The following is a 15,105-nucleotide window of genomic DNA, read 5'->3' on the forward strand; positions in this document are numbered from 1 at the left end:
AAAGCAGATCTGACTGATGAATAGAAATTAAGGCCTGGTGAACTTGCTTAAGCACTTAGAACAAGCCATTCCATGGTCATCACTACACTGACTTATAAGTTACATGAGCAAATAAATTAACTTTGTTTATAATACTTTGACAGTTTCTGTTGCTCACCACCAAAACAGTCCTAATTTATAAAATATTTATAGATTTTTCAAACTACTTTTTAAACCCAAATCACCAGAAATGCTGACTTCTAACAGTCTTCTGAAAGTCTCTTTTCCTATCTTTATTTCCAAGCCCTTCGGCATGTAACCTTGCAATTCTTCCTACCTCTTGATACTGACCTTGGCCATCTGATCTGCTCGGGCCACTGGAATGCTAATAGGCATGATGCATGCTATCAGGAGTTTAAAGCAGGCTTGCCCTCTTGGGCTTCTGTCACCACCATCACAAGAACAGGCTCTGGCTCAAGGAAGTTACAAGACACGCCAGCAGTAGACCCAGGCCTCCCTCCACCCCGACAGCCACCAGAGAATGAGATGAAGCCACTCCAGCCAACTTGCAGACCTCTTAGAATAAGCAACTGTCGGTTTAAGATCCTGGGTTTTCACTATTTCCAAGGCAGGCATAGAGACGCAGACATAGAGAATGGACACGTGGACACGGTGGGGAAGGAGGCGGGGTGGGATGAATTTGGAAAGGAGCACTGATGTATACACACTACCACACGTAAAACAGCTAGCTAGTGGGAGGCTGCTGTCTAGCACAGGGAGCTCAGCTTGGTGCTGTGAGGATCTAGAGGGATGGGACGGGGAGAGGGGAGGGAGCTCCACGAGGGCAGGGATATATGTATGCATGTGGCTAATTCACCTCACTGTGCAGAAGAAAGTAACATAACACTGTAAAGAAATTATATCCCAATTAAAAAAGAAAAGATCCTGGGTTTTCAGACAGTCCTCACTGGTACTCAGAGGACCCTTATCACACAGAGTGGCATGCAGAGCACCTACACCATCCCCCTAAAGAAGGAGGAAGCTGAGTAAATCTCAGGGAGACCCTGCCGGCTTTTGCCAGTGAAATATGAACAAGGAGTAAAGAAGGAGAGGTTTTCCAAACCAGACATCACAAACACTGATGCTTCTAGTGACCAAGCAGGTAAGAAAATAATTAAAAAAAAAAAATAATTAAAACATAGCATGTGGCATTTGCCAGGCACTGTCCTGGGTGTTTCACAAATATCAATTCACTGAGTCCTCCTAACAGTTATCTGAGTTCAAAGTTGCTATCTTCATGACACTGGGACGGAAGAGCACAGAAAATTCTAGCAGCTTGCCCCGGCCATGAAGCTTGTCAATGGCGGCCCTTGCTTTCCCTGGCTCTTGGCCTCTCTGTGCCACAGGAAAACAGGCTTGACGGAACCCAGGGGGTGTGGGGGGCACCACTGTGTTCACTGCCTCGTCACCTCGTGGGGCTGAGAGCGCTCGCATCTTCCGAAAGAAGCCAGGAATCTAGACGTTTTACAATTTCCCTATTTAAAACTGTTTGGAACGTTTGAATGTTCGATTTTTAAAACACCATCCAGGTTAGCCCTATAGAACTCAGGCTCGGCCAATCACAATTAGAGCTACTCTTGGCCGTGGCCTGACCTCCACACACGCTGGTCTCAGCAGCAGAGCCTCTCAGGTGACGAGTGTGCAGCTCGCACACCTCAAGAGCTTCTCTAGTGTCACGGAAAGTGGTTTCAAAAGCTTTGTCCTTATGCTGCAAAAAGACGAGCAAGCAGGGTGCTGCCACGTTCACCTCTACCTGTCTTCCTTCTGTCAGCCCCACATTCTCACAGGCCATATTTCAGGCCCTTGAAGTTCCTGGGATCTCTCCCGCACCCAGAGATTGGACCTGGGGCTCCCTGTGCCTGAAATCAGTCGTCTCTCCTTTCCTCACTGGGCCTTAGTTGCATGTCACATCCTCCAGGAAACCTCTGCCAGCACCCCTCACGACCATACTGGGGAACCCACCTGAGTGCTTCTGGAGCATCGTGTACCTCCCCTTACCAAAATGTAGGTGCACCTGTATTTTATTTGCTCTGCCACCTGGATGAATCTCTCTCCAGGCTAGGATGCTGCAGAGCAGAGGGGAGAACTGCTTTGTTCTCAACATCTAAAATAGTGGGTGCTGAGAAATGGTTATGAGATGAAAGAAGGGATACATATATGAGAGAACATGTATAGATCTTACAAATGGTACTTTCAGTGAGTCTATTAGACACCCATGGACACACAGACACACACACACAGCAAGTACCTAGATAAAGCAAGAGCGCGGTTAACTCTTTCTTCAAGGCCGAATGTGCCCAGGGCCTTCCAGGCCATCCAGAATTTGAATGCATCTGGTCTCCTGCTGCATTGGATGGACTTGTCACCTGTGTCATAGCTGACATCATAGAATTTATCCTGCTGGAAGAGGTAAGACGCGTTGGCGGAGTAACATCTCTTAAGGAGGTCCTTTTGGGAAAAAAATAAAAGAAAGAAAGACAAATTGTAGTATTGTCCATTTTTCAAATACATTTGATTTCAAAAAACACACCCCACCAGCAAAACCTTGTATAATATTCTACTGCTTTGTGCCAAAGGCATTTGGTCTGGCTCTGTGACTGACCTGGGTCTGGAACACTGCTGCTGCTGCTGCTAAGTCACTTCAGTCGTGTCCAACTCTGTGCGACCCCATAGATGGCAGCCCACCAGGCTCTGCCGTCCCTGGGATTCTCCAGGCAAGAACACTGGAGTGGGTTACCATTTCCTTCTCCAATGCATGAAAGTGAAAAATGAAAGTGAAGCCGCTCAGTCGTGTCCGACTCTTTGCCACTCCATGGACTGCAGCCTACCAGGCTCCTCCATCCATGGGATTTTCCAGGCAAGAGTACAGGAGTGGGGTGCCATTGCCTTCTCTGTCTGGAACACTAGGTGTGTATTAACTTTGAGACACAGACGACTCCTTGTATTTTCAAAAAAAACAAAAATCCTCAGAGTTGAGAATGCTAAGTCCATCTTCACACTTGTATTGGTGAGTATTAAGAAACTTTAAATGACCATGTCATCATTTGTATGACATCAACATGGGCAAATTTCTCCAGATGGAAAAAAAAAATCTATCTGTAACTCACTCAAGGTTCCACATTAGAAAAATACCCGACATACTGTATATACTTCATACAATTTCACAGGTGAAAAAACTAGGCCTTGGGGACTTCGCTGGTGGTCTAGTGGCTAGGACTCCAGACTCTCAGTGCAGGGGGCCTGGGTCTGATCCCTGGCCAGGGAACTAGATTCCACATAATGCAACTAAGAATTCCCACGCCACAGGGAAGATCAAGGGTCCCACGTGCCACAACTAAGACCCAGTGCAGTCAAAGAAATATAAATTAAAAAAAAACTAGGCTTTAAAATCCCTGTTTTCAATTCATATCCATAATGAAAAGGCCAGAATCGACAGTTAACCCAGAGACTTGAAAAAAAAAAATCTGAGGAAAGAGCAATGGAAGAGTAAAAAAAAAGGACTAAATAGCACCTACAGTTCCATAGGGTCTGGGGTTTGGTCTCACACTGGTTTTATCTGTAATCAAATTCAATTTACATTTACTGACTGGCTACTTTTCTCTACAATTTACCTGGGTGACAATTTATCCTGTTTATTTCCATTCTACAGTCTTTAATTTGACCTCAAATTATTAGCGTTTGAGCCCTGTTTCCTTCAAAGTCATGTGGGATCTAAACCCCCAGGATGCCTAACCCATCCCTCAGCCCCCACAACTCCCTGAGTATCTTCACTCCCAGGGAGCACCTATTAGAACCTCTGCTTCCCCAGGATAACAAACTATTCAATGTCCCTCAACCACAAGATCATGCCCTGTCTATATCTTGGTTCACACTGTTTGCTTGACCTTGTCTCTGCTTTAATATATTTGGCACATTCGGAAGAATATACCCAGCATATTTATCAGCAGTAAAGTTTACTAACATCGAATGTGGCTTCCCTCTCTACCTAGGTCAGCCTTTCCTTTGGGTTCCATCTCAGGTTCTGCTTCCCTCCACCTTTTTTTACCTGCCCCTCCTGCTAGACCCTTTTCCTCCTCTCACCCTTGACTGCATTCGTTGGCTTTGGTTCTGAGTCACCCCTACTCGGCAAGCAGCCCTCTGTATTCTCTCCTCGAGAACCAAGCAGCTTCTCGATGGCAGGACTCATTTCCTGTCCATGTCCACACCCACAGAGCTTAACACGGTATTGAGCACAAAGATCCTCACTAAGCTGTTAGGTGAGGACACAGCTCCCCACGTTCTGTCCCTCTCCCCCACCATCCTAACATATCATATGAACAGAATAAACACAGGCACAGGGACATCTTCCAGACTTCAACAATGCAGAACCACCAGTGCTGACAGGAAGCCCTGGAGAAACTCCCCAGAGTCACAGAGGTCCTAGAAAAAAATGGTCCCTCCTAAAGAGGGAATATGCGTTTTATTTTTCCTTAGAGACTACGTATTCATGCATTTAACAAACATTTAGAAATTTACTTGTGATGAGTCAGGCACTGTACTTTACAATGTGCGTACCAAACGGAGAACATATTTTCTAATAGTAAGGATAATTCAACGATCATTTTCAATATTTACTTCTGAGAATAAGCTTTCTTTTGTACACACTGTTATATTTAAAATAAAATGCTTTTCCATGAGAGAATGTACTTATTACAGGTACCCATCTGACTGATCAACAAGTATATAAAGAATAAAAAGAAAATTTCAAGGTATCATATTCTAAACAAAAGCACACATTTGCTGTTTCAATAACAATATCGGCCTGTGTGGACACTAATTTGGGTATTATTTGCACCAGAAAGTATGATTCAATACTATGCAAAAAATGTATACCGGCTATAGTCAAGAACTCCCAAGTCCCACTCATCCACTATCCAAAAGTAAACTGATTTTAAAATAACAAAGGAATACTCATAAGCCTTCAGCCTGGCTCAGATGGGTAATATTGGTAGACACAGGAGAAGAAGATATTGCTCCAATGTGATCATTAAGGTAGAAAAAGCGCTTATTCTTTAATCTTTAGCTTAATTCTATCATCAATCTCTCAACTCTGATCATAGCTGCCACCACCACATCTCCCTACTCTCAGAGGTCAGGAAATTTGGGTATTGTTTCCATAGCAACTACAGCCTGACCATATATTATGACATTAAAAGGACAGTGCAGCTTAAGGATAAAGCACGCACGTGCGCACGCGCACACACACACACAGACACACACTTGTACTTGCATCATGAGAACAAATTTACTTTCATCAACTATGAAAGATGCAAAAAAAATCCCCAAAGCAGATGATCACCGGACACATCCCGGGCAAGTTTCAGTGCCTGCTGCTAGTGATTGAAAGGGAGAGGAACCCATCCATCCTGGGAAGATGAATGGCATCCCTGTAGGCAAATGGAGGCGCAGAGAGCCAGGAAAGTGCGTCGCAAGATGAGTGATTACCCTGCAGTCATGACACTGCTGATCTCGCTGCACTGAAAAATCCTCCTGCCTTGGGAAGGTTTCATGAACAACTAGAGGCTTGGGACTTCCTTTATTGAAAATAAATGAAAACTCTACCCGCAAAGTCCCTGCTTTGCATTTTAGTTTCTGTCCTTGTACTAAAATGGATGAGATGTCTCTAGTTTTAAGACAGACATCAACTAAGAGGATGTTCAGATCTCCAGAGAAAAACAGCACTTTAGAATAAATGTGGTAAAAGTTAACGTTTTTGAAAATAATTAGTCACTGTTGTGCTATTAAAGAGAAGGACTGTGTTTGTCTTGCTTATCTTTATAGTCTTAACCCTGGAAAGACAATAAACACTAGTTATCCAAATTTCAAAGAAAAATGTTCAATGAGAATGCAGATTGTTCCATATTGTGATAGCGTCTCAAACAGTTCTCAGGAATTAGGAGAAATGGGGTTAGGGCACAAACGGTGACACGTGAAAGAAATGAAATCAACAGCTTAAGCAAAAAGGAGAATTTTTATAGGCATGCATATTTTAAAATCCAGTCATATGTCATATATCAGGCCCAGGTGGATCCAGGACTAAATCGGGAATCTATCTTTTGTCTCTCATTCTACTTTCTATGTGTTGGCCTCACTCCTAAAGCAGAACATGGGGAGGAAGCCTCGGAACGGGGGCTCCCAGTGGGACCTGTGAGCCCAGAGGGGAGGCTCTGTGTGGAGAGCCAGGAGATCAGAGAGGAGGTGGCCTGGCGGGTGATGCTACCCATGCAGAGAGAGAGAGACCAGTGACCCGCCAGCCGCAAGCTCTGTCTGAAGCCAATGGGCCAGTGAGCGTGGAACACGTGGCTCCCAGCAGTCAGGCACCTTTCGGGGCAAAGCAGAGGAAAACTGGAGAAGGAATTACACGGTAAAGAGAGATGACAAAGGACAAGCACACTACAAGAGTCTAGAAACCACAACTCTCCTTCCCACCGAGCACGTGACAGTCACGAGTGGAGCTAACATTTGTAGAGTCCTCATTTTGTGCCAGCTACTGTGTGTGGACGAACTCGTAAATCTCCTAACAGCTTGAAGAGGTTGTTCTATTATGTTTTCAATGCCACTGCAGGTGTGTGAAAGCTGCAACCTGGCAAGGTTCGGCTAATGACATAAGATCATGTAGCTCCTGAGGGGTACAGCTGGCTTTCCAACTGAGGCTGCTAGGATTCAGGGTGCGAACTCTCTAACCCGTGACACTCTCCTCTCTCTACACCGGAGCTTAAATACATGTGGAGGAGAAAGAAAAGAAAGAAAGTGAAGTCACTCAGTCGTGTCCGACTCTTTGCGACCCCATGGACTGTAGCCCACCAGGCTCCTCCATCCATGGGATTTTCCGGGCAAGAGTACTGGAGTGGGTTGCCATTTCCTTCTCCAGGGGATCTTCCTGACCCCAGGATTGAACCCAGGTCTCCCTCATTGCAGGCAGACACTTTACCATCTGAGCCACCAGGGAAGTTATGTGGAGGAGAGGGCCCCATAAACATTCATGAAGGTTTTTTTTTTAATTGGAGTATAGTTGCTTTACAATGCTGTGTTAGTTTTTGCTGTACAGCGAAGTGAATCAGCTATATGAATGCGTATATCCTCCCGTCTTTGGATGTCCTTCCCATTTTGGTCACCACAGAGCACTGAGTGGAGGGGCAGGGCAGGTGGTGGGGTGGACTGGGAGACTGGGGCAGATGTGTATACACCACGGGTGCCATGGATAAAGTAGGTGGCTGATGAGACCCACGGTACAGCTCCAGGGGCTCATGAAGTATTCCTGAACGCGGCAGCAGAGCGCACCGCACTGGAGGGCAAAGCCGCTCAGCCTGCTTCAGACTCGCGCTCTGTTCCTGTAAATGTGACTGTTGGTCTTACTAGTATCATATCTTCTCTCTAAGCACTCTGAGATTCTTCTAAATACGTGACTGGCCATACTTAATCTATCACATGGTGATACTTAATCACTGAAAGGACATCCTGAGTCATGAGTCTACATCCTGAGTGATATTTTCATTGTCAAGGTTAGCTGAGCTGTCTTTGATTTCCACAGGCCAGACAAGATTCTGCAAGCTCCTTTCCAGGAGCAGTGACTACCCAGACCTACTTGAAGTCCCCACTTGCAGCAATCATGTTTTTCAGCTTAACCAAATCTCCTAAAAATTCTTCCCATATGGCTTCTCACATAGTCTGTCCCACATCACCCTTATTTATATATGAGAAATTGCCTAAATGCTTTAGGAAATGAGTCTATTAATCACCTTCGTACTAATTAATTCATTCCATATTAGGTATTGAGGACTTTTATACAAGCACTATGGTGCTTCGGGCCTAGAGATATAATCCCACGGAGGGACTAGGCATCTAGGCTCATACTTGGTGACTGAATGTGCAAAACTAAATTTAGACTGTGAGTAACAGGAAGGCTTAGTTGTGGTCTAGAATACAAAAGTGAATTTTTAAACTGATCATAGCTTCTGATGTTGTTTTATGTATTTAATGAGGAAACATTTGAGAGCTGGACTATATGCCAAAAGCTGTGCTAGGCACTGGGGCTGGAACGGTAAATGAGAAAGTCACTATCCTTAAGAAGTTTAAGGTGGAGACGGGACGAGAGAAATAAGCAGTTACAGAGCAAGATGAGGGGGAAAAACAAAGTCTAATGAGCAAGAAGGAAGCTCATCTTTCACCAACTTAGAGGCATCAGCTGGGGATCTTCAGAAGCAGAAATGTGTCACCTAAGAGCTGAAGGATGAGGAACAACTGAATAGGAGAAGGAATTAATTCAGTAAGAGCAGGGCTAATTAACGAGGTCACACACAGAGAGGAAGAAAGAGAAGCCAAGACAGTGAGGATCTCAAATGCCACGGGAAAGTGACTGGCTGTGGAGTTCTCTACAGCTCCTAGAGATACCACACTTCACCGTCACTAATGATCTGGGAGAAAAATGTGAGAATTAGCACATAAAGATCCCACTTTTGGTTTCATACCTTGGTGTCAGAGCTCAAAGCGAGTCACTTAAGTAATTTGGGCTTCATTTTCCTCCTTGGTTTGGGCTTCTCTGATAGCTCAGTTGGTAAAGAATCAGCCTGCAATGCAGGGAACCCCAGTTCAATTCCTGGGTCGGGAAGATCCGCTGGAGAAGGGATAGGCTACCCACTCCAGTATTCTTGGGCTTCCCTGGTAGCTCAGCTGGTAAAGAATCCACCCGCAATTCAGGAGACCTGGATTCAATCCCTGAGTTGGGAAGATCCCCTGAAGAAGGGAAAGGCTATCCACTCCAGTATTCTGGCCTAGAGAATTCCATGGACTGTGTATAGTCCATAGGGTTGCAAAGAGTCGGACAAGAGTGAGCGACTTTCACTTTCCCTTTCCTCCTCACTCTCCCCTCCACCCAGGAATGTGATGAAAATCTGGGGAAATGCTGTTACTGGGAACACTCAGTCTGTGGCCAACACCACCCACCCCCAACCCCACTGCTCACTTTCACATGCATATCCTCCTACCCTGACCCTAAGCAGACATTCCCACCATTCTTTGATTTATGCTCTCCCCAGGCGAGATACTGACTAGGATGATGCCAGCTCTAGACTAGCTCACTGTTTATGAAATGAGCCTGTTACACCTCCCGCCCACTCACCCTTTGTCATGGGATGTATCTGCCAGTAACTCTATAGCAGTAAACCAAGTTGATAGAATATCTTAAAGCTATTATAAGACATCCTAGAGCAATAGGAAGACTGGTCCATGGTTCTCACTCTCCAAGCAGAAGTAAGCCTGCTCTTGCTTAGCTATCATACTAATGGCTGTCTTAGATGATGTGGGTCTTTACAAGTCCCGGTGTAGTTAGAACAGAAGACACAACAAGCGCAGTCCAGGGTGAGAGTGGGCAAGGGCACGCACTAGGGGAACTGAGGGCCAGGAGACAGCACCTGGCTGGGTGGAGCTGGTCTGGGGGTCTTCAGTGTACTTAGGTAGAGGGGGGGCAATGGATGTGTTGACTGATTGCTGAGGGATAGGCTGGGGAGGAGGGAAGAGAGCAAGCCAATGACAACAATGTCAGTGTCCTTTTCCATGAAAGGAAGTAGATCCAACTGAATCATGGACAAGGTGGCTGTATTAGGCAGAGCCATGAAGAGTCTGGAAAGAAAATAAAGGAGAAGGAAGAGAAAAGAAGGAAGGAAGGGTAAGAAAATGCTCAAAGTTTATCTCTTTGGGGATTTCTTAAGTTTTTCCTTCCTTCTTTCTTTTTTTCTCTTTTCTTTTCTTTCTGACTTTCAGATGCAAATGGAACATTTTACAAATCCTTAGAAATGAGAGTTGGTCATCAGCATCACTTGGAGCAACAAAAAACTTTGCCTTCAATCTTCCCTGTACTCCTGTCTCTGTCCCTCCGTGAAACCTCCACCCGGTTTGCTAGCCAGCCCCGTGCAGTCACTGACGAGGGTGGCTTGTGTGTTTCATATGCTATCAGCTATGTTGGAAGATCCGCCCACTTAACTGGGAATCTGCTTCAAAGGGTAACCAGCCAGGTCTCCACTTCCGGGACCTGCACTCACCACTCACCGCATGTCTGTGTCATGCCCCGCACACAGATGTGTCTGTCAGACAGACACCCCGGAGTAGGTGTCCCCCTCATTCCCGAATTCTTTACATAGGCACTTTTCATTTTCCATTAATCCCTCTTTTGGGGATTTATTTAATTCATTTTCTTCCTGCTGTAGTTTTTCTATGCTCAGTTACAGTAGAAAATTATTAAGTCATCTCATGTCACCCCCAGGCTGAGAAAATCTGCTTCTGATGAATGGTCACAGTTTCTCCCTCAACTCATCACCACATCTGAGTTCTTATCTGCCTTCTCCTCTGCCACCTGCACAGCTGGGTCAGTCACTGACCGCTTCAGTTCCCGCGGAAGGCTTCCATCTTGCATAAGAGGCTTCAGCGCCCAGTGAGGGGTTGTTTTCTAATCGATTGATTCCATGTTCTGTTCCATTCCCTTCGAGCATGTCCCTGTCACTGGTGGCACCTACACACCAGCCTCTGCCCACATCCTCAGTTAATTCTCCAGTTTTTACTCGCCCCCTTCCCCTCATCACCTGTACATTCTAGCAGATGTTAGGGTTAGAAGTCTGCTGTATTTACGGGGTTTGTGCTTGAAATTCTGAAGAGCTGGTGGATGGCGACCTGGCTGTCTGCTGCCATGTGGTGCTTTCCTGCCATTTCCTCATCTCCTTTTGTAAAGTTCACATCAGCCTCTGTTGTCTCAAAATACAGCTGCGCTGTGACCCCTCCTGGCAGACCTGCTTGATGGACAGCCTGATTCAAGCTGTTTACAGAAAGTTTCTGGGTGCTGTGAGATGGGCTTTTTCATAAAAATGTAATATCCTCTCCTTTTTCATTCAGTTCATGCATATAACACATTTAACCACACAGTGCTCTGTGAAGGGATTGATATATTCCTTGAGGAAACATCATTTCATCCATGAGGATCCAACTTCCATGATGAATACTTGCTTTGTCTTCCTTTTTTGGGGGCAGAGATTATTTTTTCCCCACAATTCCTAAGCTGCTTTTGAACAGTCGAGTTCCATCTCTCCTTCCTTTAATGCATTTGACATAGTTCAAAATTATCACTTTTCCACTGTATTTCTCTAAGTTATGAAACAGATCCTACAACTCTGTGCCCCAGTTCAAGGCAGAAGGGGAAGAAAGCACACACCACCCCCATATTTTCTTCTGAAATGTTAATCTTCCTTAAATACCCCTGAACTAAGGGTTAGACTCAGCAGATTCTGAAATGAGGAGGCTGAGCTAAAAGACATTTTTAAGAAATGCAAAATTAATACTTTAAAGCAGTGGTGGCGCCTATGGGGAGGGGAAAGTCAGGCTCAATGTCTCAAAGAACGCGTGAGGGCTTCTATAAATAGACAAGAACATTTGATAGTCCGGAGTTCACTTGGCAATACCTCTGCATGCCCCACACATATTTAAAAATAGTTCAACAGGGCCTCTCTCTTAGGACAGATGGAAATTTTCTGATCTTCCCCGGGCAGCTATCAACATACCTTCTCTGTTAAAGATAATCTAAAACACTGTTTTTCAAACTCTGACTACAACCCACAGTAAGAGATTATTTTTAAATAGTGATAGCATCCACTCTAAAATACAAGAAATGGAAGCAAAAGTTTTCTGATAGAGTGGTCATCATTTCTACATGAAATGCATACTGATATTTTCTATTCCATTTTATTGTCACTGTTCTTCAAAACAGGAAAATAAAACCCTGACATGACTTACAATTGACTATATAACTCAAGATTAATTAGTATGGTGGTTCTTAATCCAAGTTAACATTAGAATTATCTGATGAGATTTTTTTTAAAAAATTAGCAATTCAGGGTTCTTTACTCCAGACTAAAAAATCAGAATCTTTGATGTGGGGTAATTTTTTTTTTTAAAGTTCCCCAGGTAACCCCATTGTGCAGCCAGGACTGCAAACCACTGCTCTGAGGGATCTTGACCTTATGTTGAAAAATTTGATCTAGAAATTTCAGGAGGCGTGACATTCATGTTGAATCCAGGAGACTCTCAAGTGCTGGGTTTTCACCAGAGCACATAAACCAGGATGATTATCTGCCTTCTTTTTGTGCTGTGAAGGCCAATCATCAAAGTTTTATTTGTGTGTGAGTACAAGGAAAGAGTGATTTTCATCCATGCACCTAAATAAAGAACATCATGGGGTTAATATGAATAATGCTGGACTCTTCGCTGGTGGGGAAAATGCTCTGAGCTATGAAAAATATGACCAAGGATTTGGTGTGGATGTGATGTGCAAAATAAATAAATAAATAAATAAATAAATAAATAAATAACTTTAATTTATTACCAGAGATCAAATTGGCAACATCCACTGGATCACAGAAAAAGCAAGCGAGTTCCAGAAAAACATCTACTTCTGCTTTATTGACTATGCCAAAGCCTTTGACTGTGTGGATCACAATAAATTGTGGAAAATTCTTAAAGAGATGGGAATGCCAGATCACCTTACCTGCCTCCTGAGAAATCTGTATGCAGGTTAAGAAGTAACAGTTAGAATTGGACATGGAACAACAGACTGGTTCCAAATCGGGAAAGGAGTACGTCAAGGCTGTATATTGTCACCCTGCTTATTTAACTTATATGCAGAGTGCATCATGTGAAATGCCTGGCTGGATGAAGCACAAGCTGGAATCAAGATTGCCGGGAGAAATATCAATAACCTCAGATATGCACACGACACCACCCTTATGACAGAAAGTGAAGAAGAACTAAAGAGCCTCTTGATGAAAGTGAAAGACGAGAGTGGAAAAGTTGGCTTAAAACTCAACATTCAAAAAACCAAGATCATGGCATCTGGTTCCATCACTTCATGGCATATAGATGGGGAAACAATGGAAACAGTGAGAGACTATTTTTGGGAGATGAAAAATCACTGCAGATGGTGATTGCAGCCATGAAATTAAAAGACACCTGCGCCTTGGAAGAAAAGTTATGACCAACCTAGACAGCATATTAAAAAGCAGAGACATTACTTTGCCGACAAAGGTCCATCTAGTCAAAGCTATGGTTTTTCCAGTAGTCATGTATGGATGTGGGAGTTGGACCATAAAGAAAGCTGAGCACCAAAGAATTGATGTTTTTGACCTGTGGTGTTGGAGAAGACTTTTGAGAATCCCTTGGATTGCAAGGAGATCCAACCAGTCCATCCTAAAGGAAATCAGTCCTGAATATTCACTGGAAGGACTGATGCTGAAGCTGAAGCTCTAAAACTTTGGCCACCTGATGCGAAGAACTGACTCATTGGAAAAGTCCCTGATGCTGGGAAAGCTTCAAAGTGGGAGGAGAAGGAGACGACAGAGGATGAGATGGTTGGATGGCATCACCGACTCAATGGACATGAGTTTGAGTAAGCTCTGGGAGCTGGTGATGGACAGGGAAGCCTGGCGTGCTGTAGCCCATGGGGTCACAAAGAGTCAGACACGACTGAGTGACTGAACTAACTGAACTAATCTATTACATTTTTTGATTTGCTAGGTGTTTGTGATAAGGGACAAAGACTCATTTGTTTTTGGAAGCTTAATTGTATCCACATGGATATGAGTAAACCTCACTCATTCAACCCAATGGGAGGAAATGAGAGCTTGCATTACTTCCATCTCTGACTTCCTAGATTCTGATATATGTACATATATATATATATACAGCCAACCTTCTTTGTTGCAAAAAGGATTTAAGGAAGTTCACAAAAATACAGTATGGTGAATCAGAAGAGCAAAGGAGGAAGGGGAGGCAAGATAGCAGGGAAGGTAGGAGAGATGAGGGAGGTGAGGTGGTGGGGTAGGAGGGGAAGGGGGAGAAGGTGATGTGGAAACATGATGAAACGTGAAGTGACATCTATGCCAAAAGGAGGATGAAAGGGGACAGGCTATTTGCCAAGTTCTTGGTACACCTGGTCCCATGGAAACAGCAAAAGCATCCAAGCAACTAAGTGCTGAGTCTTTACTGTGAACTGTCAACTATGTCATGCTGCCCCATCACCTCACTCCTCGTACACCGGTAACGTGAAGATAATGACCCCGTGCTGCGTCCCACCTCTTGGGGATGGGTATTCATGGCACAGGTTGAAGTGAATGTCTGGAAGAAAACACTTATTAATTCAGAACATACTCCTTTAGTGTAGATGGCTAGTTAATTCTCTCCAAGATGGGTGGACAGACATAGATGGAAATGAGGTCTTTCAAACTGGACCAAACAGACACCGAGAGAGTGCTGCTTTGGACGGAGGCCAGGGGAGCGCAACATGAACAAAATCAGACTGTGTCTCCAGCTTAACACGATGCTGTTCACAGGGGCAGGTCCAGCCGCAAGGCTGCCGGCCTGCACTTCTGAGGCCTGAGCATCGTTGAGAGGCCTGGCCTCTAAGGACTAGAGCGCAGGTGAGAGACCGACTTTGTGCAGGGACATGCTACCCAGGAGGGCCATTTCTGAAACACCGCTCCCTGCGCGTCTACGTACAAATCCCGTAAAAGGGTTGGTTGATATTACCATAGCCATGGGCAATCCTGCAGAAAACTAGCCTAAACAACAGTTTAAAATGAGCCAGGAAGCACTTGGTGATAATCTCTAAATAGATCCCAGAATTTTGGGAACAAAAGTATTTTTTCCCAGACTCATGGTAAAATATAGAAACGTGCTAGAAAGGCAAAGAATGTTCCCACTATCCACATGGACACTTGTCCACATGGAAGAATCTGTGCCCTCAGTGTGGACAAACAAGGAAACGAGAAATGACCAGCACAGGGTGCCCACCACATGGCTGGCACGCACGGTGCACTTTCACACATTCTCTCACGCAAGGTCATGGTGTTTCTTTCAAAATGGGAAATGTCTCCATTTAACAGAGAAAATAATGAAAGATCAGAGAAGTTAAGTGACTTGTCAAAGTCACATAGTGCAGAACAGAGGGAGAATTTGAACACAGGTCTTGCCAGGCATCAAGGGCCCTACGTG

The 15,105-nt window shown here is 44.5% G+C and overlaps 1 protein-coding gene across 25 annotated transcripts in view; it reads right to left on the minus strand.

Moving 5' to 3' along the window:
• GADL1 (glutamate decarboxylase like 1) overlaps window positions 1–15,105 on the minus strand; it is a 647,456-nt gene that overhangs the window by 102,675 nt on the left and 529,676 nt on the right. For all 25 annotated transcript variants that reach the window (XR_014064522.1, XR_014064521.1, XR_014064519.1 and 22 more), the window contains one exon: window positions 2,288–2,487. Coding sequence is in view for 20 of the 25 variants with exons in the window: in XM_081527037.1 (XP_081383163.1) it covers window positions 2,288–2,487 (200 nt within the window). In the remaining 5 variants the exon portion in view is untranslated. The remainder of the gene's footprint in view (window positions 1–2,287; window positions 2,488–15,105) is intronic.

This window comes from Giraffa tippelskirchi, chromosome 9 (genome assembly GCF_054371585.1).
Source record: "Giraffa tippelskirchi isolate mGirTip1 chromosome 9, T2T-mGirTip1v1.2.pri, whole genome shotgun sequence".
In the NCBI taxonomy this organism is placed as follows: Eukaryota; Metazoa; Chordata; class Mammalia; order Artiodactyla; family Giraffidae; genus Giraffa; species Giraffa tippelskirchi.